General features: G+C 49.2%; 1 protein-coding gene across 1 annotated transcript in view; it reads right to left on the bottom strand.

Moving 5' to 3' along the window:
• IL6R (interleukin 6 receptor) overlaps window positions 1-26212 on the bottom strand; it is a 54769-nt gene that overhangs the window by 22002 nt on the left and 6555 nt on the right. The window contains exons 2-6 of the mRNA XM_052638017.1: window positions 12819-13067; window positions 11759-11882; window positions 7791-7963; window positions 7349-7515; window positions 5288-5429 (exon numbers count right to left, since the gene is read on the bottom strand). Of these exons, the coding sequence (XP_052493977.1) occupies window positions 5288-5429; window positions 7349-7515; window positions 7791-7963; window positions 11759-11882; window positions 12819-13067 (855 nt within the window). The remainder of the gene's footprint in view (window positions 1-5287; window positions 5430-7348; window positions 7516-7790; window positions 7964-11758; window positions 11883-12818; window positions 13068-26212) is intronic.

Here is a 26212-nt window from a genome sequence, read left to right on the forward strand (position 1 = left end):
ATCAGCCCTGACAGGCAGGGACTCCGTGAGTCACTGTGGCAGGTGCTGCTGGCAGTCACCTGGCCTTCCTGGCCAGAGCAGGGCCCCCAGAACTGTGTGACTCAGTGCCCCGCCCTCAGGCTGGGAACCTCGCTGCCTCCACAAGACTGCGTGCAGCCAGGTCTCGGCCTCAAGAGGGCAGCGCTCGCTGCAGCCCAGGCGCCTGACTCCCCTCCCCCACACCTCTACCCCGCACCCCCTCTCCCTTCAGGCCTTCCCGGAGGGGCCCCACTCGGGCCTCCCACCCACACACCTGTGCTCCCCCCGGGCCAAACAGCCCTGCGTTGGTTCACAGTCCATGTCCTTGCACGTGCTGTTCCCGCGGCATATAATCCCCATTCTCTACTTGTAGGGAAACCCCTACAACACCCTCCAAGACATAAAGCAAATGTCACCTCCTCCGTGAAGCCTTTCTTGCTCTTTCTAAACTGCCCGGAGTGTTGTCTGCTCCACAGCCTTATCAATTACAGTGGATGCTACGCCAGCCCCTCCCCTACCCCACCCCCGCACATTCCCCATTTCACATTCCCCTCTACATTCCAACTCAGTGAGTCTGGGACTGTATCCAGGGCGGCAATTCTAGGACGTCCACAGCCCCGCTCTCTTTATCCCAAGAGCTACGGGCTCAACAGTTGTGGATCCTCCCGGTCGAAGAACCAATCAACACAGCACTCAAATTACTAATCCTCCTACACTGGCAGTGCTAGTTATCATCTCTAAGAAATGTTTTTTTCTCTAAATTCATAAAAACTCTCCAAAGGGGACAAGATAAGTCATGTTATCTCCATTTTACAGATGACAAGACTGAGGCTCTGAGAGGTAAACTAACGTTACCAAGGTCACACAACCTGATTTCCAGGTCCAATGTACTTCTCTTGGCCTCTGTGTCAGGACCTCCACACCTAGGCAGGGGCATCCTACCTGTCTGGGCTTTAGGGATGGAGGCAGGTCTTTGGGGCTAGAAAGCCCATCAATGTCGTATCTAGTGCACTGACATGTCTCAAACAGTCAAATAACTCTAAAACATATGTAACCTCAGTAAAACATACTTAACCTCCCTCTCATTTTCCAGAAGCACTCCCCAGTTTCCAATCCTGTTGCATGGGAATAATCCAGGTTCCTCTTGCTCTGCCCTTAGTGGAGAGGGGAGCAGCTGGTTTCTCCCTTGGCTATATTCACCACTGGGGTTTTGAAGCCCCTCCCCTCAAAACCCACGCAGGTACAGAATAGGAGCTCAAACCCTTCAGCTGCTTATGTGAGAAGTGGTCAAAAGAGTTCTGTCTGAGCTTACGTGATCACTGTAGCAAGTCATAGAAACATAGGACCTGAGGTTGAACAGTCAAGGACATGTGCCTACCACACCGTCCTCCACTGGCCGGAGACGACAACAATTTAAAGAGGGACATCCACAGATGAGACCAGCTTTGAGGGAAGGTCCCCAGACAGGTAAGGAATCCACAAGCCATCCCATTCAGCAGCCTGGGAACAGAAGCACAAGCAGATGCAAGTCCCCTGGGAATTCCAGAAACATTCAGAGAGAGCAGACTAGCAGACTTATCAGGGGTTACCCTGGAGACCAAGGCCCAGTGAGACCAGAGCTGGGTTCACATGAGAAAGAATTTTCTACTTGAATAGATAGTTCTCCAAAAAAGATATACAAATAGCCAGTAAACACATGAAAAGATCTTCAACACCACTACTTATTATGGAAATGCAAATCTAAACCACAGTACCATTGTGGACCCAGTGGGAGAAGGAGAGGGAGGGACAAACAGAGAGTAGCATTGAAGTGTACAGACTGCCATTGCAAAATAGCTAGCCAGCGGGAAGCAGCTGTGAAGCAGGGGAGCTCAGCTCAGTGCCCTGTGAGGACCTAAAGGGGTGACATAGGGCTGGGGGTGGGAAGGAGGCTCAAGAGGGAGGGAACATATGTATACTTATAGCTGATTCACGTTGTTGTACAGCAAAAACTAACACCATTGTAAAGCAATTCTCCTCCAATTAAGAAAGCACTCCACAACACCACACCTGTAAGGAGAGGTATTAAGAAAGAAAGAAGAAAAGAGACAGAAGGGAAGAAGGAGGAAAATACTAAGTGCGGACAAGGATATGAAAAAAAGAAAACCCTGCACGTTGCTGATAGCAACGTAGGAACGTACAAAGGTGCAGCCACGGCGGAAAATACTATGGCAGTCCTTCAAAAAATTACAAATAGAATTACCATATGGTGTAGCAACTATGCATGTGGGTATATATTCCAAAGAACTGAAAGCAGAGATCAAAACATATTTGTACAGCCACGTTCATGGGAGCATTATTCAGGACGGTCAAAAAGCGGAAGCAAGCCATGTCCATCTACAGACGAATAGATAAACAAATTATGGTATATGGATACAGTGGAATATTATTCAGCCTTAAAAGGGAAGGAGATTCTGACACAGGTTACAACATGGATGAATCTTGAGGAAGTTATTCTAAGTAATACAAGCTGGTCAAAAAAGACAAATACAGTGTGCTTCCACTTACATGAAGTACTTAGAGCAGTCACACTCTGAGACAAAAGGAAAGCAGTGGTTGCCAGGCACTGGAGGTAGGGAGGAATGGGAAGTTACTATTCAACTCGTATAGAGTTTCAGTCCTGCAAGGTGGAAAAAGTTCTGGAGCTGGATGGTGGTCAAAGTAGCACCACGATAGGAAAGTGTTAAAGGCCACTGAACCACACACTTTAAAGATGGTAAGCTGTAAGTTATTTGTGTTTTACCACAACTTAAAAAAAAAAAAAGGAAGAATTTTCTAACAAAACAAGATTTTCTAAAGCTGTCTGTGACCATCCAAATTAAGTGCTTGGGATAAAAGGTAAACAGGTGTCAGCCTGTATCCAGAACATTTCCACCACACAATGTTATAAATGATTCACTCCCCTCCCAAAGGCTCCTAAGGCCATGTTAATGTTTGGTATTCAGCATGTTTTGGCTCAAAGTCCTTGTACAAACCAAAGACAGCTATGGACAGGTCAACACCATCTAGCCTGAAGGATGTTCTGATTTATTTAAATGACCTTTCTAAGGAGGATAGAGTAGTTAGGTGTCCCTTCTTGTCCAGGTCTCATCAGGAAATAAACTTCTGAGGATAGGGTCCAACAGAAGGCTGCCTCCTGCTCTCGGTGGACAGAAGAGGGGACGGCAGGTCCTGACCCTGCGTGAGCCTGCACTCGACACTCTCCACTCCGCCGGCTCTCCAGGACAGGAAGGACGAGGACTACATACTGCACAGCCAGAGTAGAGGAAAGGCCGTCTCATCACAGCATCCGTTCTGGGGGAAGAATGCCAGCCTACATATACGTCTCCCGGAAGCCGGAGACAGAAGGAAGTGGCAGAGGTGGGGCTGGATCTGGACAACTTATATCATTTCTGTCCTTTCTTTTTTATCCAAACATACTCAATAAAATTTTTTTTCTTCTTTGCTGTGTCATGTGGCAAGTGGGATCTTAGTTCCCTAACCAGGGATCAAATCTGAGTCTCCTGTACTCAAAGTGTGGTGTCTTAACCACTGGACCACCAGGCAAGTCCCTATTATTTTTTAATTGCCTAGTATTTAAGAACAACTAATTTGGTCCAGTTATGCGGCAGGGCGAAAGAGATCTGACACAGAAGCAAACCTGGAAACTATTCTACAGTAAGAATGGACAAAAAAGAAAGGGCAGAAACAATAGAAGTTGTCCAGACCCAGCCCCACCTCTGCCACTTCCTTCTGTCTCCGGCTTCCGGGAGACTTCTATGTAAGCTGGCATTCTTCCCCCAGAATGGATGCTGTGATGAGACGGCCTTTCCTCTACCCCGAGAGTAGTAAGCTCTCCATCTCTGGAAGCATTTAAGCAGAGGCTGGGCTACCACTCTGGTTTGTAATCAGGGAGATTCCTGCACTGGATGTAGGTCAATTAAATCCTAATGTTTCATAGGAAGGAGTGAAAAGATAACATCTCATATTATTTTCTTGGGGAAAAAAATCCAGCCATGTTAGTTTCTTGTTTGGAGAGGAGGGGACAGAAGAACTAAAAACAGCTTGGTCTAGCGAGCAGGGCTGAAAATGGGAAGGGGTGGGACAAGAGACACTGGTTATTATTATAAGCCCTTCTCTGCTTCTTTGCTGTGAGCATGTATTAATTTGATAAAAGTTTTAAAAGTTAAAAAAATAATTCCCATGGGTTTAAAAAAAACATATTAGTCATGCAGTTGCTAAACAATACATTTCCCAAAAATAATTAATTACATGGGAATACCCACGAAATTTGACATATGAATACATAAACACATATAAATATACCTAGAAGAAGAAAGAAGTACAGTAAAATGTTCTCACTGGTTTTCTCCAGGTGGTCAGAATACCGGGAATAATTATTCTTTGTATTTTCCTGGAATTTTTCACTAATCACGGTAATTACTCACAAATGATCATTATTACCTTTAACAACTTTTTTCAAGTAAAAAGCATTAGTAACTGTGGTAGATTAAATATAGCTACAAGTTCTTCCTATCAAGTTGTGGAGCGGATCTTCCCTCTTGAGTTTAGGCGGGTCTGCTGGAAGATGACAGACCTCAGGGAGGCCCGAGGGCCCCCTCCACTAGCCAGCGTCGACCGTCAGACATGGTGAACTGAGGCCATCTAGGACAGTGCAGGCCTGATGCACAACTAACTCAGACCGGCACAAGAGCTGCCCAGCCGACCATTTTTCAAAATCTTGAGCAGATGAATGGTTGGTGGTGTTATTTAGCTGCTAAGTCATGTCCAAATCTTTTGCAACCCTATGGCCTGTCCTCTCTCCATGGGATTCTCCAGGCAAGAACACTGGAGTGGGTTGCCATTTCCTTCTCCAGGGGATCTTCTCCACCCAGGGATCAAACCTGAATCTCCTGCATTGTAGGCAGATTCTTTACCACTGTGCCATGAGGGAAGTCGGACTTGTTACATCCATCCTAAGTCACTTCAGTCCTGTCTAACTTATTTGCAATCTTATGGACTGTAGCCCGCCAGGCTCCTCTGTCCATGGGATTCTCCAGGCAAGAATACTGGAGTGGGTGCCATGCCCTCTTCCAGGGGATCTTTCTAACCCAGGGATTGAACTTGTGTCTCTTACGTCTCCTGCACTGGCAGGCAGGTTCTTTACCACTAGCACCACTTGGGAAGACTTGTTACACAGCGACAGATAATTGATATAATAAGAAAGCTGAAACACTCAGTTATCACATACCTGTCCAAGGGATGCCGGTGACCTCGGGGCTCCACTCGCTCCACAACCCATTCCCAAATTCCTCCTGGGCCCGAAGCTGCACCACATGCCTCATGCCGCTCCAGGCATCACGGATGATGCAGTGATACGAGAGATCCTTCATCTGCGGGTGAGAGGCACAATGGACTCTGGGGTGGAGCCTGAGCGGCACCTGTCAGATTCACAGGGCCCTTGGAGTCCTTAGACACCCCCGTCCTCCAGGCGCTCCCTCTTTCAGGTCCAGCGGGCCACTCAGCTGGGCAGGAGGCTCACAAGAGGTGAAGTTGCCCTCAGGACCAGCAGGAGCAGAAGCTAAGTCACTGCCCCTGCCCCCAGGCACCACAGAAACTTGCCAGCACACCCTTGATTCGTAGGCAGCCCATTTCTCCCCCCAGGTCACACTCTCGCCCTCACAAATGGGCCCGTAAGGAGGAAACTGGCCTGGCATTATTATTCCCACTTTATAAGTGAAGCAGCCAAGGCTCAGAAAGGTCCAGGGACTTTGGAAAGGCCGTGCAGGTAGTGAGCGGCTGACCAGGACCCAAAACTCATTTTTTTCCTTCTAGTACCCATTGCTGTGAAAGTGCTGCACTCAATATGCCAGCACATTTGGAAAACTCAGCAGTGGCCACAGGACTGGAAAAGGTCAGTTTTCATTCCCATCCCAAAGAAAGACAATGCCAAAGAGTGCTCAAACTACCGCACAGTTGCACTCATCTCACATGCTAGTAAAGTCATGCTCAAAATTCTCCAAGCCAGGCTTCAGCAGTACATGAACCGTGAACTTCCAGATGTTCAAGCTGGTTTTAGAAAAGGCAGAGGAACCAGAGATCAAATTGTCAACATTCACTGGATCATGGAAAAAGCAAGAGAGTTCCAGAAAAACATCTACTTCTGTTTTATTGACTTTGCCAAAGCCTTTGACTGTGTGGATCACAATCAACTGTGGAAAATTCTGAAAGAGATGGGAATACCAGAACACCTGACCTGCCTCTTGAGAAATCTGTATGCAGGTCAGGAAGCAACAGTTAGAACTGGACATGGAACAACAGACTGGTTCCCAATAGGAAAAGGAGTACATCAAGGCCATATATTGTCACCCTGCTTATTTAACTTCTATGCAGAGTACATCATGAGAAACGCTGGGCTGGAAGAAGCACAAGCTGGAATCAAGATTGCTGGGAGAAATATCAATAACCTCAGATATGCAGATGACACTACCCTTATGGCAAAAAGTGAAGAGGAACTAAAAAGCCTCTTGATGAAAGTGAAAGAGGAGAGTGAAAAAGTTGGCTTAAAGCTCAACATTCAGAAAGCTAAGATCATGGCACCTGGTCCCATCACTTCATGGGAAGTAGATGGGAAACAGTGGAAACAGTGTCAGACTTTATTTTTTTGGGCTCCAAAATCACTGCAGATGGTGATTGCAGCCATGAAATTAAACGACGCTTACTCCTTGGAAATAAAGTTATGACCAACCTAGATAGTATATTGAAAAGCAGAGATATTACTTTGCCAACAAAGGTCCGTCTAGTCAAGGCTATGGTTTTTCCAGTGGTCATGTATGGACATGAGAGTTGGACTGTAAAGAAAGCTGAGCACCGAAGAATTGATGCTTTTGAACTGTGGTGCCAGAGAAGACTCTTGAGAGTCCCTTAGACTGCAAGGAGATCCAACTAGTCCATTCTAAAGGAGATCAGTCCTGGATGTTCATTTTAAGGACTGATGCTGAAGCTGAAACTCCAATACTTCGGCCACCTCATGCGAAGAGTTGACTCATTGGAAAAGACTGATGCTGGGAGGGATTTGGGGCAGGAGGAGAAGGGGACAACAGAGGATGAGATGGCTGGATGGCATCACCGACTTGATGGACATGAGTTTGAGTGAACTCCGGGAGTTGGTGATGGACAGGGAGGCCTGGCATGCTGCGACTCATGGGGTCGCAAAGAGTCGGACACGATAGAGCGACTGAACTGAACCCATTCTACCATCCCCTGAGTATCTAAGGGCTCTTCACTGTCCAAGAATAAAAGAAAAATTTACCGTCAGTGTTGTGAATGTCTTTGACTGTTCGCTACGGTATCGGAGCTCAAACTGTAGCCTGTAGTAATGTGAGTTCCAGGAGGGGGGGTCTTGCCAGGTGACCCTGAGCCAGCGGGGGTTTCTGTCCACTGCGCTGACCGTGATGTTGCCAGGTGGGTCGGGCTGCACTGTGGGGAGAGGGAGCACAGCTTCTGTGTGGCAGCAAGCGCGGTGCAAAGGAGAGACCCAGAAGACGGCAAGCCCCCAGCAGGCAAGACCCAGCCTCCAACCCCCATCCACTTCTGCACACACATCCCTGCCACAGTCAGACCCCTGGCAAGTAAAGCACAAAGGCACCAGCTCACCAAACCCTTCACCAGGCCACTCCAAAAGGCGCATGAGGAACATTAAATTAAAAAAGAAACAGCTAAAGGGCAGAGGGAGGCCTGAAGAGCTCACTTACGGAGTTTGAAGCCGTCAAATCCTAGGGGGCTGCTGGACTTGTTCCCGGCACTGTTGGCGACACACAGGGACACTACGTAGAAAGAGCTATCTCCCTCAGGGACAGCCAACTGGCAGGAGAAGCGCTGGGTCTCAGGGGAGTACTGGCATGGCTTCTGGAAGCCTTGCGCCGGACTGTGGAGACAAAACAAGGGCAGGGCTCACTATCAGCTGCGGCACTTACCCAGGACTGGGGTGAGCCGGGGGCCATGCTGAGATGCTGAGGCTCTGGGGTCTCACCCCGGGGGTGTTCATCTCCGCTCCACACACTGAGTAACACTTACGGTCTTGAGTAAATTCTCCAACCTCTCCAAGCCTCTGTTTCCTCACTCAAAAATGGTAATGTTAATAGTACCCACCTCACAGGGCTTTCTTAGGATTAGTTGAAAAATGAGTGTAAGACATCTAGCTCAGCCCCTGCCACCGCTGTCAAAGGGGCTGAACTAGAGGGCGAACTCAATCGTCATGGCATCACGGAGGCCATGCATTCAGGCTCTCTGCCAGGCCCTATGCTTTGGCCTCTGCGGGGGATGCAGAAAGGAACCAAGAGGCCCCACCCTGGCCCCAAGATACTAACAAAAGAGACCTGCCCTCAGAGGACTAGGACAGCCAGTGGAATGCCATTCCAGAAGCTCAAAGTGCTGGAGGGGTTTGCAAGGAGATGGGAGTGTTTCTGGCAGGTGAGCCCAGAAAGGATTTCTGGGTGATAGAGATATTGGAGTTGAGTCAGACACTCTCCCAGCTAGTCTGGAAGCCTGAGACTTCACCCATGTATGACATGTATGGGCCTGTGAGGCCAGGGCAGCCAACCACCTCACTGCCACACGACAAATCAACCATCAACCTCTGTTTTGAGTCTGAACCCCAGGCCCAGGACAAACTCTTTTCTTCTTGGAAGCCCGCCCCCACCTTCCCAGTCTGAGTTAGGGCCTCCCTCCCCTCCTTCCACCATCACCCAGCCATCCATCCCGCAGGCCTGTGGCGTGTCTCCTACAATCTGTGGGCCCTAAGAGCAGTGCGTGTTAATCGCGCAATCATGTCTGACTCTACAGCCCTCCAGACTCCTCTGTTCATGGAATTCTCCAAGCAAGAATACTGCAAAGGGTTGCCACTCTCTTCTCCAGGGGATCTTCCCAGCCCAAGGATTGAACCCAGGTCTCCTGCACTGCAGGCATTTTCTTTATTGTCTGAACCACAAGGGAAACCCTAACAGCAAGGGCCAGTCTTTTTATTTTTATTTTTGGCTTGCACAGCACAGCATGTGGGATCTCAGTTCCCCAACCAGGGATCTAACCTGCACCCCCTTGCATTGGAACCGTGGATTCTTAATCACTGGGCTGCCAGGGCAGTCCAGGGGCCCAGCCTTGTTTGCCTCCTGTCTCTCCTTCAGCCTGGTAGAGCACCCAACCCACCGCAGATGCTGAACTTGACAAACACTTACGGAGAGAGTGAGCAAGCAAGTGCAGTGGGGCGAGGGTGTGACCGCAGGCACACACATGAGCAAAAAGAGCAGAACACACAAAACCTCTTTGCGTTTCACCCTCACAGTCCCAGGATGGGCCTGAGTGGGTTCTGGGGGGACCTGAGGCTCTCGTGAGGGCTCCCCATTCCCCCTTCCTCACACCAGTGAAGACAGCCCAGGAGAGGCAAGTAGATGTGCCTGAGGCTGCTGTCAGGAGCGGGCTGTGAACAAAAACGCCCTGTCCGCTCGCACTATGTCAACACACCAAGTCTTCCAGTCAACTGAATAAGCTTTCCCTGGGCTGGTCTGGGCAGTTGTCGGCCACAGTACGGAACATCTCATCTAAGCAGAAATGCCTTCCACGTCCCAGACAATTTATATCCTAGCTCAGCTTCAGGTTGTGGAGACTTCTGACCCTCCCTGACTTGGAGTATGAGCCGTCAGTCCTAATGGCAGCTGCGTCTTGTGCAGACGGGTAATCTATACACATCTGTGCAGAGACCAAAACACAAACATCACAACAAACCAGGTGACTCTCTGGAGACGGGCACAAGTGCAGACCAAAACTCCCTGACGACATCACTGCTTGAATTTTTTGATACTCTGATGATTGTCAGCTCAAACTCAGGGATAAGCATGTCGACTAGCCCCTTAGTCTAGATGGACTTTCCAGGGGTCACAGCGGTAAAGAATCTGCCTGCCAGTGCTGGAGATGCAGGAGATGTGGGTTCGATCCCTGGGTAAGGAAGATCCCTTGGAGGAGGGCATGGCAACCCCCTCCAGTATTCTTGCCTGGAGAATCCCGTGGACAGAGGAACCTGGTGGGCTACTGTCCAAAGGGTCACACAGAGACAGACACGACGGAGTGAGCGCTCAGTGGGACCTTGGCTCTGAGATGGAAACAGAGAAAACTGCAGAGGTGTGATCATCCACCTGCTCCACATCCATGCCTGAACTCGTCCCACTTTGTGCTGTTAGAGCTGAGTAATATTCCACTGTAAATGTGTACCACAATTTCTGTATCCATTCATCTGTCAATGTGCTGTTAGGTAAAGTGTCCAGAGTGGCAGTTAAAAGGCAGCAGTTTAAAGGCAGACAAAGAAGTTTAAAAGCCCATGAAAAACAGAGCAAAGGGAAAACCTACAGCCAGGAGCTTCAGCAGGAAAAACGCGCCCAACACGCCCGCTTCCCTAGTTGGTCTCGGATACAAGCCCTGTTTGACACGGGCAAAACAAATCAGATACAGAGGACTGCTTTGGGGAGGGAACAAGGACATAAAAGAAAAACGTAAAATAGGGCGGCCCCATTCCGATGGGGTCAGCCCACTCTCACATCTTGGGGGTGCACTTTGTCATGCCCCTTGTTTAATAAATCCTGCCTGAGTGAGCTTTCTAGTCTCGTTTAACTCTACGACAAAACAAAGGACCAAGCACGGAACCACACCTGACAGGGCCATCTTCTGGTGCCACAGGGACCACGGACCAAGTGTGACTTCCCGCCCCGCTGCCCCCAGCTCCCTCTCCTCACCCTATCACCACTTCCTCTCACCCACCATGATGATGGGAAAGTCCTGATAAGCTCACAGTCAGGACTGATCAGGAGTTGCCCTTCCCCACCCAAGGACATCTGTGTCTTCTTAAGAGCAACACCCAAAACCTTTGTATTTTGAATGAAATGAGATAGACTGGGGTTTGATTCGTGGCAGCGCTACTTACTAGCTAGATGACCTTAAACAAACTGATTAGTCTCCGTGGTTCACAGTTTCTCCATCTGTTAAGCAGAAAAATAACTCCCACCCCTCCACCCTGGCTACTGTGTGGACAGCACAAATAGGGTAGCACCCTGACCGGCACAGGGTGTTCTCCTGGCGAAGTGCCCCCATTCCCTTCTCCTCAGGTGGCTCAGAGGTTAAAGCGTCTTCCTGGAATACGGGAGACCCGGGTTCGATCCCTGGGTCGGGAAGATCCCCTGGAGAAGGAAATGGCAACCCACTCCAGTACTCTTGCTTGGAGAATCCCATGGAGGGAGACGCCTGGTAGGCTACAGTCCATGGGGTCGCAAAGAGTCGGACACGACTGAGCGACTTTACTTACTTACAGCTTAAAGTACTTGTTCAATCGCTCATTCGTGTCTGACTCTTTGCGACCCCATGGACTGCAGCACACCAGGGTTCCCTGTCCTTAACATCTCCTGGAGCTTGCTGAAACCCATGTCCGTTGAGTCGGTGATGCCATTCAACCATCTCATCCTCTGTCGTCCCCTTCTCTTCCTACCTTCAATCTTTCCCAGCATCAGGGTCTTTTCCATTGAGTCAGCTCTTCCCATCAGGTGGCCAAAGTATTACTTTCCAGTAACATTTTGGACTCACTGGTCAACCAGTTCCTCTGAGAGCTCCCCCACTCCCCATCACTCCTGGAGCTTCAGGAAGGATGGAGGAGACAGACACACTGCCCAGCCAAGATACTTACACCTTTTTCACCAGTAACACGGCCTTGGTGGTCAGGGATGGAGGGCTCCGGGGACTCCACTCACAATTCACGCTACTGAGGGGGCTCTTCTGGAAGCAGGAGATCTGAGGCTTCTCCGGGGGGACTGGAAGGAGAGAACAGAGGCTGACGAGGCAGCACACATCCCCTCCTTTCTGGGCTCACCTCCCTTCTGAGGGAGCTCTCAGCTCAGCCCTGCCACCTCACCCTGCCCTGGTGCCAGCCTTCACTCCAGCCAACAGCCATGAACAGATCTTACTGGGCTGGGAAATTAAAGGACACCAAAGTCCTCATGTCAGGCTAGGAGGTGGGCAAGTGAGGGGAGAAACCTGGGAGGCTAACTTGCCTAAAGGGGAGCACGATTGACAGAGAAAAAGCTGGGGGCTTTGGAGTTACACTGGTTGTGTGGGCAAGTCCCAATCTCCCTTCAGTTTTCTACTATGAAATTAAATCATTGAAAAATGACCATAATAATACTGCTTTCTCTCACTGGGACATTGGGAGGACGATGCAAGACACCAAGAAAGAAAGTCCCTCAGCACAGGGCCTGGCACACTGGGTGTCTGACTCTAGGGTGTGTTAATGAGATACGAGGGAGCTAGGAACCAGCTAATTCTAACAATAAGAAGAGTTCATTCGAGAGCTTACTATGTGCCAGTTTTTAACACCATTATGTGTGCACGCATACATACTTATTTAATCTTTACAATAAACCTGAACTAGGTTAATAAAATGAACCTTATTTTATTAACAAGGGAACTGAGGAGCAGAGAAGTTAAGCCGTGAAGGAGGAGGATTCAAACCCAGGCCCCTGTCTCCGGACCCTCAACCCCTAAGCACCCAGCAAGACCGGAGAGACGGCATCTCCTTCAGCCAGCTACCCCCACCCAGCTGGAAGCTCGGCCAGCCTCACTGGCAGGCGTCACTGGGCCTTTCCCCGAAATGCTTGGGCCAAGGAAATGACAGGAATTTAAAGGGTCAAGTGGGGAATCTCTCCCTGGAACACGAGAGCCATGCTGGGCGCTCTGAGGACGCCACTCACCATCTACCACCAAGCGCACTCTCCCAGCTGGGTGGCCGTCCCGGTAGCATGAATAGTTTCCGGAGTCGCTGGGCTGCACGGATGGCAAAAGCAGCCACCGTCCCACGCCAGCCGGTCTGCCAGGGTGCGAGCCTGTCATCTGACTCCTGAGCACCCAGTGGACTGTGGCATTGTCCTCCGGTCCCCCACCTGGGCAGGTCAGGGTGACATTGGCCCCTGGCACGCTGGTCAGCACATCGCTCGCCACCTCTGCCAGGGGAGAAGACACTGGGTGAGACCGCAGCAACCCGAGCAAGGGACCTCATTTCCAATTTGGGGAGCCACAGAAGGTTCTGGTGCTAAACATCTGGCCCAGGCCACCATCTCCTGGGTTATAGGAATGGCCTCCCAGCCCCAGCCTTGGCCATCTCCACCCAGTCGCTCCACTGAGCCTTCCAAAGAGGCTATCTGGTCACCCCGCTCCTTTGATTGGCAGCCCCTTCAAGGGCCTGCCATTGTCCACAGCAGGAAGTCCAAGTTTACAGGCCGGCCCACAGGGCTTTCCACCATCTGCCCCCTGCTGACCTCTGAACCCTCACCTAGCCCACTCAGCCTTAGAAGGGATAGAGCCCCTCCCCACAGGCTCTCGAGCTCCGCTCACACTCACTGCCCTCCCACCCGGACCCCCATGCTGCCTCCTCCTGTTGCCCATCTCAGCCCATCTGTCGCTTCCCCACAGGCCTTCCCTCAGCTGCTTTGGGCCCCCATTCTACCTCCCTCACCACATGACCTCTCACACGCTGCCTTTCAATTACCAATTTTATATCCATCTTCACTTCAGGACTCCAAGTGCCTCAAGAGTAGGTACCCTGTCTTGTTCTCTGCTGTATTTCAGTGCCTAGATGGTTGCCTGGAACCCAGCAGGGGCCCACTGAGCACTTGATGCATGTATAAATGAACGTAAGAATGAAGGCCAGGAACCCAGTGGGATGCATGAGTACACATGAAGCCTCAGAATCCGGGGGTCTCCGTGGTAAGTGGCCCATTTTACAGATAGTATCCAAGGCACCAAGGAATCGGGAGACTAGTCCAAGATCACCAAGAACAGCGACACAGCTGAGATGCAAACCAGGTTTTCCAGCTCTGTTCAGCGCTCCCTCCACCTCCACCTCCACCTATCTATCACCATTCAGGGCAATGCTATTTTTATTCTAGAGACAACATTGGAAAGTAAAAGAAAAGAAATGCACTCCCTTGAAAAATATCATGAGTGCTATTCAAGGCAAGGATATTAAAGATTAAAGGAACAACCAAACTTTTTTTTTTTAAGTATAGGTTAAGGGGTTTCTCTGTTGCTCAGACAGTAAAGAATCCACTTGCAATGCAGGAGACCCGGGTTCAATCCCTGGGTTGGGAAGATCCCCTGGTAACCCAAGGGAATGGCACCCCACTCCAGTATTCTTGCCTGAGGAATCCCATGGACAGAGGAGCCTGGTGGGTTACAGTCCATGGGATCACAAAGAGTCAGACACGACTGAGTGACTAACACTTTCATAGGTTAAATAGATTCACAGCATCTAAGATTTAAATTAGTCTAACCAGCTAAGGAAACTGAAGCCAGGGAAAACAGCAAGTTTTCATATTAAGCACACTTGGTCCTTCTAACCAAACGTGTGGTCATGTATTAGCAAACAGAAGCAATTTCTGGTCAAAGATTTCCAAAAGGCCCAGAAACAGTGTCCCCCCAACCTGCAAAGCTTTCTTGCTTAGGAGGCACTCTTAATCTCTCTCCTTCCTCCCGCCAAGGCAGCTGTCAGAGAGGAGGGACTAAGGATAACTGACTTCCAAGAGGACGACACTCCCAAAGCCAGCTGGGCTGGCTGTCTAGACAGACCCCGGGCACAGCCCAGCAGCCAGGGACACGGCCACAAAGGGGATAGTGACTGGGGATTTCCCTGGTGGTCTAGTGGCTAAGACTGCACACCCAATGGAGGAAAACCAAGCTTAATCCCTGGTCAAGGAACTAGATCCTACAAGAGTTTGCAAGCCACAACTGAAGATCCTGTGTGCCACAACTAAGACCTGGCACAGTCAAATGAATAAACAAATGTGGGGGAAGGTGGAGGGGACAGCAACAGCTTCTCTCCGGCTATACAGACTCCCTTTAAGCTTCCTTCTCACCTTATCACTTGGAGCCCGAGATCCCGACCGAGGCACCCTCTGCCCCAAGACTGGCAGGTAAGGGACACATCCAGGGACAGGATGGCAGCCTATCATCTACGGTTTCTTTCTCTTCACCACCAGAGCCTTGGACTTTGGGTGAGAAAAATGGTTGCATCTCAGCATGCAGCCGAGCAAGTGTGGACAGGTTCCTTACACCCTCTGCCTCACCTTCCCCCACTACGGGCCAAATGACCTACATCCAACGAACATTTGAAGAGGCCCCCAGAGCCAGGCACCAGTGAAGAGGATGCAGCTGGGCAGCAGAGAGACCTTGCCCTCAAGGATAAGACACGTAAGATGAATTCACTCCTGGAGAACTGGGACAGAGAACCCAGGGCTCCCCTGACCATCCCAGTCCCTAGAAGACCAAGTCCAGTGACTGAGGGTACCTCCATGCCCACAGGGCTTAAAAAAGATATAAGAAGCCCTAAGTACACTTTTCACACATAATCTTTAGCAGTATATTTTTAGCATTTCAAACATCATTTTTAAATGTGGTCTATGATATTGAACACATGCAAATTTATATGTGTAATGTACAAGAAAGTTACGAAGCATGAAACACCCCTGATTTCCTGCCAACCAAACCACTAGCAATCATTGGCTCTGAAGTTCCTCCTGTGCTTCTGAATTCCCCAGTCTCCCTGCTCATCCAGTGTTACATTTGGGGCCTATCATTCTCTCACTTTTACTTTTTAAAATGTATTTTTATTTATTTTTGGCTACACTGGGTCTCCGCTGAGCACAGGCTCCAGAGCGCAGGCTCAGTGGTGGTGGCACGCGGGCTTAGTTGCTCCTCAGCAGGTGGAATCTTCCCAGAGCAGCAATCAAACCCCCATCCCCTGCACTGGCAAGTGGGTTCTTATCCACTTCCCACCACCAGGGAAGTCCACTCCCTCTCTTTAAAAAATAGGTTCAGATTCGCTATTCACGGATCCCTAAATTGTTCTCAACTTTGTGTGATATCTGAAATTTATACAGATTGTAGGTAGTCTTCTGTGACATGCTTCTGTCACTCATTCCGTTTCTATGATTCATGCAGCTACAGTTATTTGTTTTCACTGCTGTGTAATGTTCCATTGGACAGTGATCTCATTCTCCTGCCGAGGGAGGTTTTAGGTCATTTCCAGTGTCCTGCTGTGTACTAAAGAGTGTGCTATCAAATTTCTCCAATGTGGCTCTCGGCGCATTCGCCCAAGAATTTCCCTGAGTAAAACTGCTGGTCCCGGTGTGTATGTCTATGTCACACATGTCCTTTCCCTTCATGACTGACACACAGGCCAAACCGCTTGAATCTGGTGTGCACCTGACGGAGGCTATGGCCAGCCACGTCCAGTCCACATACTAAATTCCATCTGTGCCTGAATGAGCTCTTTAAGACCCATCAACACTTTGAATCACTACATAAACACTTTCACTTCTCCATTTTCTACTTGATAAAGAAAGGACATAACCTAACATGGATGTCAAGTTCATGAAAACATTACCAACCCTGTAGGAACAACGACGGAAACACTGTCAGGAATGCCCCGGTGGGTCAGTGGTTAGGACTTTGCACTTCCACCGCACGGGGCACAGGTTCAATCCCTGCTCCAGGAACTCAGATCCCACAAGCCTCTTGGTGAAGCCAAAAACAAACAAACAAAAATAGATGGAGACCCTGTCAAAATAGAACAGTCTTCTGGTGCGTGGCCCCGCTGCGCAGTGCTTACAACACCCCTCCATCAGCTGATGAGCAGCAATTGAAATTCACAAGGAACCAGCACACAGTAGACTTTCAAAAGTGCTCGGAAGTCCAAGCAAGGGTCAAGGACCATGGCGGGATGAGCTTGCCCTGGTGCTTTCCGCACGGCACTGTCTTTAACTATATGTAGGTCTCCATCCCCAGTCATGAATACGAGACTGTGAACTCTAGGTAACACTCATCAGAGAACTCAGTTCATGCTTAATAAATGTTCAAGATAGGGTGCCAGAGAGGGCCCCACAGGGTCAGGTTCTCCACAGTGAAAACTCCCAAGAGGCCCTGTCACACAGGACACCGGGGTCCACGTGGTATTCCTCACGTTGTGCAGGGGGCAGGCCCTATACACAGACCAAAGTGCCAGCTTGTCACAACCAGGAGATGCTGAGGAAGACAAGCAGGAGCCTAGAACCAGAAGGGGCTCTCTTTCCTGCTTCTGCCTTTGCCAGTTCCAGGAAATACATTTCTCTGGTCATTTCCCTTACCCCCAGGTCAGATGGAAGCTCTTAACACGGTCAGTGACCAGCTTGAACAATAGCAGGGGCTGTTCTGTTCCTGAATTCACGAACAATGGCCAGAGTATCTGGGCAGCTCAGAGAAATCACAAATAAAAAGACTTTTTTTTTCTCTTCTACTAAAGCAGAGCTTGCGGAGCGACATAATGGTCACTTCCTCTGCCAAGGAACTTGAGTAATGGTTTTCTGAATCTTTAAAACTGAGTCACTATTCTTTTATAATGGGGAATGATTAATTATAAACACCCATTGGCAAGTATTGCCTGTCCCTGCCCTTCTTCAAAAAATACATATTTCTCCTCGAACCTGTGAACAGCACTATGTTAACTATGCTTTTGAAAGCATTCTGTGCTCGATCGTCACAATCAAATACTCAGAAAGCAAAGACCACAAGAAAATATACTTGCTACTGTCAGAGTGGGCAGTGCCGCCCCTGCCCACCCTCCCACCCCTCTGCCTCCTGACTCAAATCTCTGAGTCAGTGCCTGTGACACTTGCAGGGCTGCGTGGGAGCCCCTGGGCATCTCTCTCTCTCTCTCTTTTTTTTTGGCCACACTTCAAGGCTTGTAGGATCTCAGTTCCTCAACCAGGGATTGAACCCGGGCCAAGGCAGTGAAAGCCCAGAATCCTAACCACTAGGCCACCAGGAAACCCCCTCCTGAGCATCTCTTTGAAAAGGAAGAGGTGATAATCACAGAATGCCCTCCTGGGACTTTCACTCACCTCCCCAAAGGATGGGATGAGAGGCAATTTCTTCCTCTTTCTTTCATCTTTCTGCATTTTTTCAATTTTCTGTAAGTTGTTTGTATTACTCTTATAATGAACATATATATATATGTAAAACAAAGAGGCTACATAGCCTGGATCTGTCCAAGATATTATACCTAAAGAGGGTGGAAGTGGAGCAAAGTGCAGGGAACAGGGGTGGGGTGAGAGTGGGCTTTTCAGGACAAGCAGCTTCTGAGAGCTCGATCCAGGCCAGAGTGTACACACCCCACCCTTGCAGCTCTGCCCTCCCACCCTTGCAGCTCTGCGCTTTGTCACTTTTGCCGCACGCTACACGCTTAGCCCTCAGCTGTGCTGGCCTCATCCCCTAGTGGACACAAGGTCACTATCCCTCCCCACGTGCCCTGTCTGCCTGCTCCCTGGAGTCTGCCAGGGCCCCTCCCTGAGGGGGAAGAGCCAAAGGAAGAGACACAGCGGGGAACAGTGAGGCGGGAGCCCCAGGTAAGGCGGAGCTCCCGAGAGCATCCCCTCCTGCTCCCCACAGATGGGTCCCAGACCTCCTCACGCTCTCACTCTGGGCGGTGAGGGCCGGGTTAGGAGAGCGGGGAGGGAGGGCTTGGCCCTGCACGCTCTGACATTCAGCACAGCACGCAATTTAACATCTGCCCTTGAGCAACTGCTCAGACATTTGAGCCAGGGTTGCAAGCTGATGCCTGTCCCCTCCTTAAGAATTCAAGAATTTTTTTTTTTTCTGTGTCCCATCAAGTGAAAGTCCAGAAATCCTAATCCCAGAGACAGAACTGACAGTTAGTGAACACTTACTATGCGCTGACATTCTTCTCCACAAAACCCCATGGAGAACTCAAAACTGCCTATAACGCAAACCACCCTAAGGTAAATGTCCCCAACATATTGAGAGAGCCAAGAGGGGGTGTTAAACCATTCCTAAAGGGAGGGACCAAAGGAAGAGAGTTTTGAGACACAGCGGGAGTTTGATAAATGGAGCTACAGGGAATTTATTGTTGTTCAGTCACTAGGTCATGTCTGACTCTTCGCCACACCACGGCCTGCAGCACGCCAGACTCCTCCGTCCTCCACTAGCTCCTGGAGTTCGCTCAAATTCATGTCCACTGGTCAGTGATGCTATCTCACCATCTCATCCTCTGTCACCCGCTTCTCCTGTCCTCAATCTTTCCCAGCATCAGGGTCTTTGTCTAATGAGTTGACTCCAAAGTACTGGAGCTTCAGCATCAGTCCTTCCAATGAATATTCAGCGTTGATTTCCTTTAGGATTGACTGGCTACAGAGAATGGCATTCTATAAAGAGGGAACAGCATGGAAAGGCGTTAAGAAGTAAGACCTTAGGGAGGGCAGGTATCTGATGTCCTCCAAGGGGATCAGAGCTGACTCTTGCAGACAGAGCCATGTGTAGGCTCCCTGCCCACCACCTCCAACCCCAGCCTCTGGGACTGAAGCCAACAGTGCCGCCTGGCATAGGGGAAGCAGCCCTATGTTATCAGAAGAGCAAGTGCTATTCCTGGTCTTGCCACCTGGACTTGCAATGAGCCTTGGGCCTGTCACAGCCCCTGGTGGAGCCCTACTCACCTTCTCTGTGAGATGAGGATTCAGACCACAGTCTGGAGCTCCTTGCTGTCCCACCCTCCCTGTTCCTGCCATCTAGCATCTTATCACTCTGAATCACCAGCTCACAAAGGGCAGGAAGCATGTCTATGTCTGTTTATCTCAGACAATAGCCCAGCTTGAAAATACAATTAATCTGTGGATTTATGTATGACTCTAAGAGTCGATGATGTTTGGAGAAGGACGATGGCCCGAGCATCCCAATGCTGTCAGAAAAATGCACCTCCCTTATCCCTCAAGAGCCCCGGGGAGGAAAATTCCCTCAACCTCCTTCACCTCTCATTACCTAAGGGGAAGAGAGTTTAGGTCCTGGTAACCTCTGACAACCAAAGCCACACCTCCCCTGGACCAGTGCTCATGCAGCCCCACTCCCTGGGGCCCCCCACCACGCCCAACAGCTCTCAAGCCTGGGAACTTCGCAGTACAGCCCTGGGAAGTGGGGCTCTTCCCCATCCAGGACCTGAGGTCGGATGCCAGAAACCCAGACAGCTTTGTTGTTTTTCCACTTCTACCCTTCTTCAAGTAAACTCGCAAATGTCAATAACCAGAGAAAAACACGCACACGGAGACACATATTTCTCAACTCCTTTGCAGCTTGTTGTTGCTCCTGCCAGCAAAAACAAGTTCAGCTTCCTGGCCCCATTTATGTAAGCCTTGGAGCCGCTGCCAGTGCCACCGCCGCTGACACAATTTAGCTCACGCCTGCTAATCCCACCGCCCCGGTTTCTGAGCAGGGACAGTTCTCCCAGCTGTCGGCCAGCCAGCTGGCAGCATAGAACAGCCTCCAGCCTCTGGGGCTTCAGGGACACAGGATCTCAGAAGGGGTCACAGAGGAACCATGGGGACCCCGTTAGCAGGCAAGACCCTGACCTAGAAGGAGGTGCCTGCTGAGACGTCTCCAGGAGGAAAAAAACCATGGGCACCTAATGTCCAAAGAGAAACAGAAGCAGGATCTGGTCCCATGGGGCCTAGAACAAGTTCCCGATGTGCTCTATCCCCTGTCCCTGCACACCCCCCCTGCCCAGCTAAGGACTGAAACCCATGTCCTGACTTCCCGAGTGATAATAACTGTAACACTCAGCAACACCTACAGCGCTTAGCACATGCCAAGCTGCCAGGCGCTTTACCTAAGAGCCCTACCCTCCTAACATACCTTGCTGAGGAGGAGGCTGGTCCCTACTTCCGTGTAAGTTCAGAGAAGTTGAGGAACTGACCCGAATGCACACAACTAGTGAGGGAGGGAGTCTGCAATTGGTTCCAGGTGGGTCTGATCACAGTCACCCCACCCCCACTCCCTGGGGGTCCAGGTGCCTCCCTGCGCTCCAGCCCTGCCCCTCTTCTCTGGGCTGCCCACCACCCTGCATCTCCACTTCCTGATTTCTTCTCTCTGCCTTCGCCAGGTGTTTCTGACCATCACAGAGGTTCCAGGAAGACAGCCCTGGGGTTGAGCCCTGGGGTTGAGAGGTCTTGGGGGGGGCGGTTGGGAGGGGAGTGAGCCTGACCCCACATAGCCCTGCCACATTAGTAGCCCCTGGGGGTCTCTCACTGGAAGCCAGGGCCCAAGCAGCAGCACGCCCGTGATTATTTATAGTTTAAAGTTGTCCCCCAGACCCCTAATCTCACGCTCTTACCAGATCACCCACTCACTTTCTAAAACTCCCCAGAATGCCCTCCCCTGCCACGTAGGGCCATGTGGTCCCAGCCACCCCTTTCCCACAGACCCCTCCTCAGATTGCTGACTCCTGCCCTCCTCCCCCCTCTAATGTGTTTGTACTTCTCTACCTGCTTGTATTTGTCTTGTATTTGGCAGAGTCAGTATTTACCTTGGCGCGGTCTTGCCCTCTATCCGCACCACGGACCCTACATCTACTGATTGGAGAGAGGGCCTGGGAGGCTCCTCTGGACCATAAGAAGGTAACGATGGCTGCTGACTCAGAGACCAGCGCGTGTGACCAGCTCCGCAGGAGAAAAACATTTAATTCTCCCCTGGCAGCATCACAAATAACAAGCTGGCCCCAGGCCCAGAAGGCCTGACCTGGGTCACTTCTCAGAGATTATAAGCTAATTAGAGGAAAAGATATCAAAGGAGAGCAAACAATCTAACTTCCCTCCCCCACCAACCCCCAAGAAGCAGATTGAAAAAAGAGTAAAGGCAAGACTCAGTAAGCCATGCAGAAGGGCACGTGGCTGCAGGTGGACTTGGGTCCAGGAAGGGGCTGGGCTGGGGCTACAGCCACAGAGGGCTGCTGAGCAGAGGGCCGCTCTTCTAGGGCTGTCAAGACCCTTAAAGGTGATTTAGCCAACCTGCCCATTTTTATAGATGAGGGCAACCAGGGCCCAGAAGTCACACAGCCAGTGTGTGGTGCAGCCAGAACTGGAAGCCTGGCTCATTATTGCCCCACATCCTTCCCAGGAGTACAGCAGCAAGGGTCCTGTCATCTTGCCTCTGAACTTGGCCTGGGAGTCTAATCAGGAGCCTGGCCCCCTTCAGGGTCTGTTATTAAGTGTTTGTTGAAGCAGAGGGTGGATGGGGTGCAGCACACACCTGATACCTATTCCCCCACCCCCATCCCAAGCCACATCCATCACCACCCCTCCCACCACCTGCCCCAGCTTCCACTCCTCCACCCCTTTAGAAATGAGGAAACAAAGCTAAAGATTTGAGAAGTGACAAAGTGGAGGTGCGTAGAGAGTGACTAGAAGGGACACAGGAGGGCCTGCTGGGGCTGCCCATACAGCTGGCTGGTGGTTATGCGGCTATGCTCCATTTGTGCAAATTCACTGGGCTGTTAGACTTATGCTGGGTACACTTTTCTGCATGCATCTATACTGCGGTACTCATTTTATAAAGCCCCAAAGTCCTCCTGTCATTCTTCCCCTCATGCCCACTGCCATGAGCAGACACACACACAAGCACACTCTGGTCCAGCTTCATGTCACCATGAAGCAAGCTGCTCAGAATGGAAGAACAGGCACGTCTACCCTTAGTGAAACTGTGAAACCCAGATTCCAGCTCTTCTGCCCCCAGCCTGTTCCTCTCACAAATAAACCTCACCAGGCCCACCAGGTTTTGAGCTAGGGAGACTCAGCATTATAAATGCTCCCTAAGTTATCTCTAAATTTTACTTGATCCCAATAAAAACATCAACAGGACTTTTTTTTTTTTTTCTTGGAACTAGGGAAGCTGATTCTAGAGTTCAAACTGAAAAGCAAACAAGCAAAGATAGCCTGGAAAATTTTGAAAAAGCAGAGAACTAAGAGGAGGATTAGCCCTAAAAAACTCTAAAGCATATTATAAAGCTATAGTGATGCGAACAGCGTGGCACCGGCGTATGAGCAGATGGACAAAACTAGAGACTAGAAAGTTCAGAAATAACAGGAACCACAAAGAGCTCAGCCTGCACCACTGAACTGTGCCCTTAAGATGGCTCAGATGGTAACTGTTATGCAATGAGTATCTTACCACAATTATTTTAAAATAGCTTAATTTGAGTGTTGGCTATATACAGGTGCTATTCTAAGTATGCACATGGATGACCTACCTTGATCTTCTCAACACCCTATCTTACAGGAGGCTGGTTACATAACTAATTCGGAGTCAGCCTAGACACAAACCCAGGTGATTAGGCCTCAGAATTTTTGAAATACTCAGTCTCCATCAGGCAGTATAAACCCAAGAATATACAGTAATTTGGTAGATTTTAAAGGTGACTTTTTTAAATCGATGAGGGAAAGATGGATTATTCAACAAACTACAAAAAAGGACACCAGGTAACAACCAGGAGTCAAAAATTTAGAGCCATACCTCACTACATGATAAATTTAAATGGATCAAACATTTAAATATTAAAATTATTAAAAGTACCAGAAAGTACACCCCCCCCCCAAAGAATCTTTTAAAACAGTTTTGGCATAGGGAAGATCTTATTAGGCATGATACAACATTTAAAAGTCATAAAATAAATTGATAAACTCAACTACAATTTTTTAAAAATATGGATGGCAAAAACTAACCCCCACCAAAAAGTCAAAAGACAAATGACAAACTAAAGAAAAGTCTTCAAAACTCATATCATAGAGGACTAAATTCTTTATTAAGAGCTCCTGTAAACAAGAAAAAGACCAACAACCCAATTCTTTTTTTTAATGAGCAATGAATATGAACAGGAAGCTCATAGAAACAGGCTATGCAAATATCTCTTAAATAAGCAAAAACCTGTAAAACCGCACTCAGGTAAGATAAATGAAAATTAATTCCACATAGACACCATCTCAGGTTGATTACAAGTTTTCATCAGAGGTGTGGAGATAGGCATTCTCTCATTGCTACTGGGAGTATGAATTGGTGAAGCTTCCACTCTCACTCAAAAGTACAAACACACATGGCCTTCAACCCACAGATTCACCTTCGAGGAATTTATGCTGCCCATGTGCTTTCACTTAGGCAACACGATGGACATGTAAACTTACTCCTGGAAGCACTATCTGTAATGGCTAAGCCAGGAAACAAGCCTAGAGACGATGTCCTTCAAAAGGAAACTGGCTAAAGAAATTCAGTGTGTCCATATAATGAAATACAAAAAAAAAAAAAAAAAATTAAGAGGACGTTCTTTAGGGACTTCCCTGGTAGTCCAGTGGCTAAGACTCCGTGCTCCCGAGACAGGGGGCCTGGGTTTGATCCCTGGTGAGGTAACTACATCCCATATGCAGCAGATAATCCATTCTGCAACTAGAGATTCCTCATGCCACAAGGAAGATCAAAGATCCTATGTGCCATAACTAAAGATCTGGTGCAGCCAAATAAATAAATAAAAATAAATTAAAAAAATTAAAATAAAGAGGAAGTTCTTTATTTATCAAAATAAATGAACTTTTTCCTAGTCCATTGTCTAAAGTAGTTAAGAGGATTCAGACACACCCAAGTTCCAACCCTTGGACAGCCACTTACTACTTGTGTGACCTTGGGCTAGCTTCTCAACCTCCTTAGGCCTCACTTTTCCCGTCCCAAAAATGGAAATAATAATAATGTGTGTGTATCTGTTAGTCACTCAGTCGCATCTGATTCTTTGCAACCCCATGTAGCCTGCCAAGCTCCTCTGTCCATGGAATTCTCCAGGCAAGAATACTGGAGAGGGTAGCCATTCCCTTCTCCAGGGGATCTTAACTACGCAGAGACCGAACCCAGGTCTCCTGCATTGCAGGCAGATTATTGTCTGAGCCACTAGGGAAGCCCAATAATAATTATTTCTAAAGGTTGTTGTGAGAGTTGTATTAGATAACTAATGTTAAAAACTTAGCACTATTCTCAGAACATACCTAATCTCTCAAAAAACATGAGCAATTATAATTATTTTTCCCACTGCAATGGCGGGTCTTTCCCCTTTTCTATGAGAAAGTCTTCATACTACAGCCTCTCCCATCAAAATAGGCTCTTCAGATCAGTGACAGCAATCAAGCACCTGATTTTGTTTGTTTCGGCCTCAAGAAGTGTTGCTCTGTCTGTCTGAGCTTAGAGTGACTTGGCTTAAGGTTGGCTGATTTGGTAAGTGGGCAGTCTAGAGACAGGCCTGAACTGTCTGCCCCCTGAGATGTTTTCTCTCTCTCTGCTCTCCCAGCTGCCTTGCTTAGAGATACAGAAAGCTCATTTGCAGGGACATGGGGTTATAAAACATTTCCCTGACCCAAAGTGGTATGAATGTATACCAGGGAGGAGGGGGTTATCGTGCAACGGCTTAAACATACACAGGGCCTTAAGTGTTCTTCTTAAAAGTACTGAAGAAGGACACTCCTGGGGCGAAATCAGAGCTGTCTCTGCCACATCAGTATGTATGGAGTTGGTAAGTCTCTGAGAATACTGAGAAAAGAAACGATGCCCTTGATGTCTCCGAGCTTTGAGAAGGGTGGGAGCTGTGGGTGACCTGTGATACGGTGGAAAGAGCAAGGTTCGGCGCAAAGTCTGTTATTTCCTTGCTGTGCCATCTTGAGTGAGTTTCTTAACCTCTCTGAGCCTCGGTTTCCTTTCGCCTACTCAAGGACACTGCCTCAGCAATTCTCTGTCAATGTTTGGTCTCTACTAGATTATTTTCATCAGCAGACAAACAGGATGAGATTTCAGTCATCTTTTTAAAAAGTCTTTTCATGATCCCACGTCTCCAGGCAACGAACACTCCATTTCTTTCCTCCTCTTTACAGGTAAGACCCTCAGGAGAGTGGCCTCCACTTGCTGGCTCCTGTTTCTCTCCTCCTGTTCTCTTTCTAGCCCACTCCTGTCAGCCTTAGGCCTCCACCATTTTGCCCAAATGCCTCACAGCAAGGCAAGGTCACCAACGGCCTGAGGGTGGCTACGTCCCCTGGTCAGGCTGTCTTTTGCTCTCTCAGCGTCCGACACCACTGAACTGTTCCCAGCTCTTGACGCACTGTCCTCGCTGCGTTTTCAGGACAACTCTCCTGGTTCCCCTCCTGCTTCCCTGGCCTCATCGTCTGTCTCCTCCTCCCTCTTCCAGGTCAGAGTGCCCCAGGGCTCCGCCCAGGACCTCTTCGCTTCTCCATCTACATTCTCACCCTCTGTG

Source organism: Budorcas taxicolor, chromosome 3 (assembly GCF_023091745.1).
Source record: "Budorcas taxicolor isolate Tak-1 chromosome 3, Takin1.1, whole genome shotgun sequence".
Classification (NCBI taxonomy): domain Eukaryota; kingdom Metazoa; phylum Chordata; class Mammalia; order Artiodactyla; family Bovidae; genus Budorcas; species Budorcas taxicolor.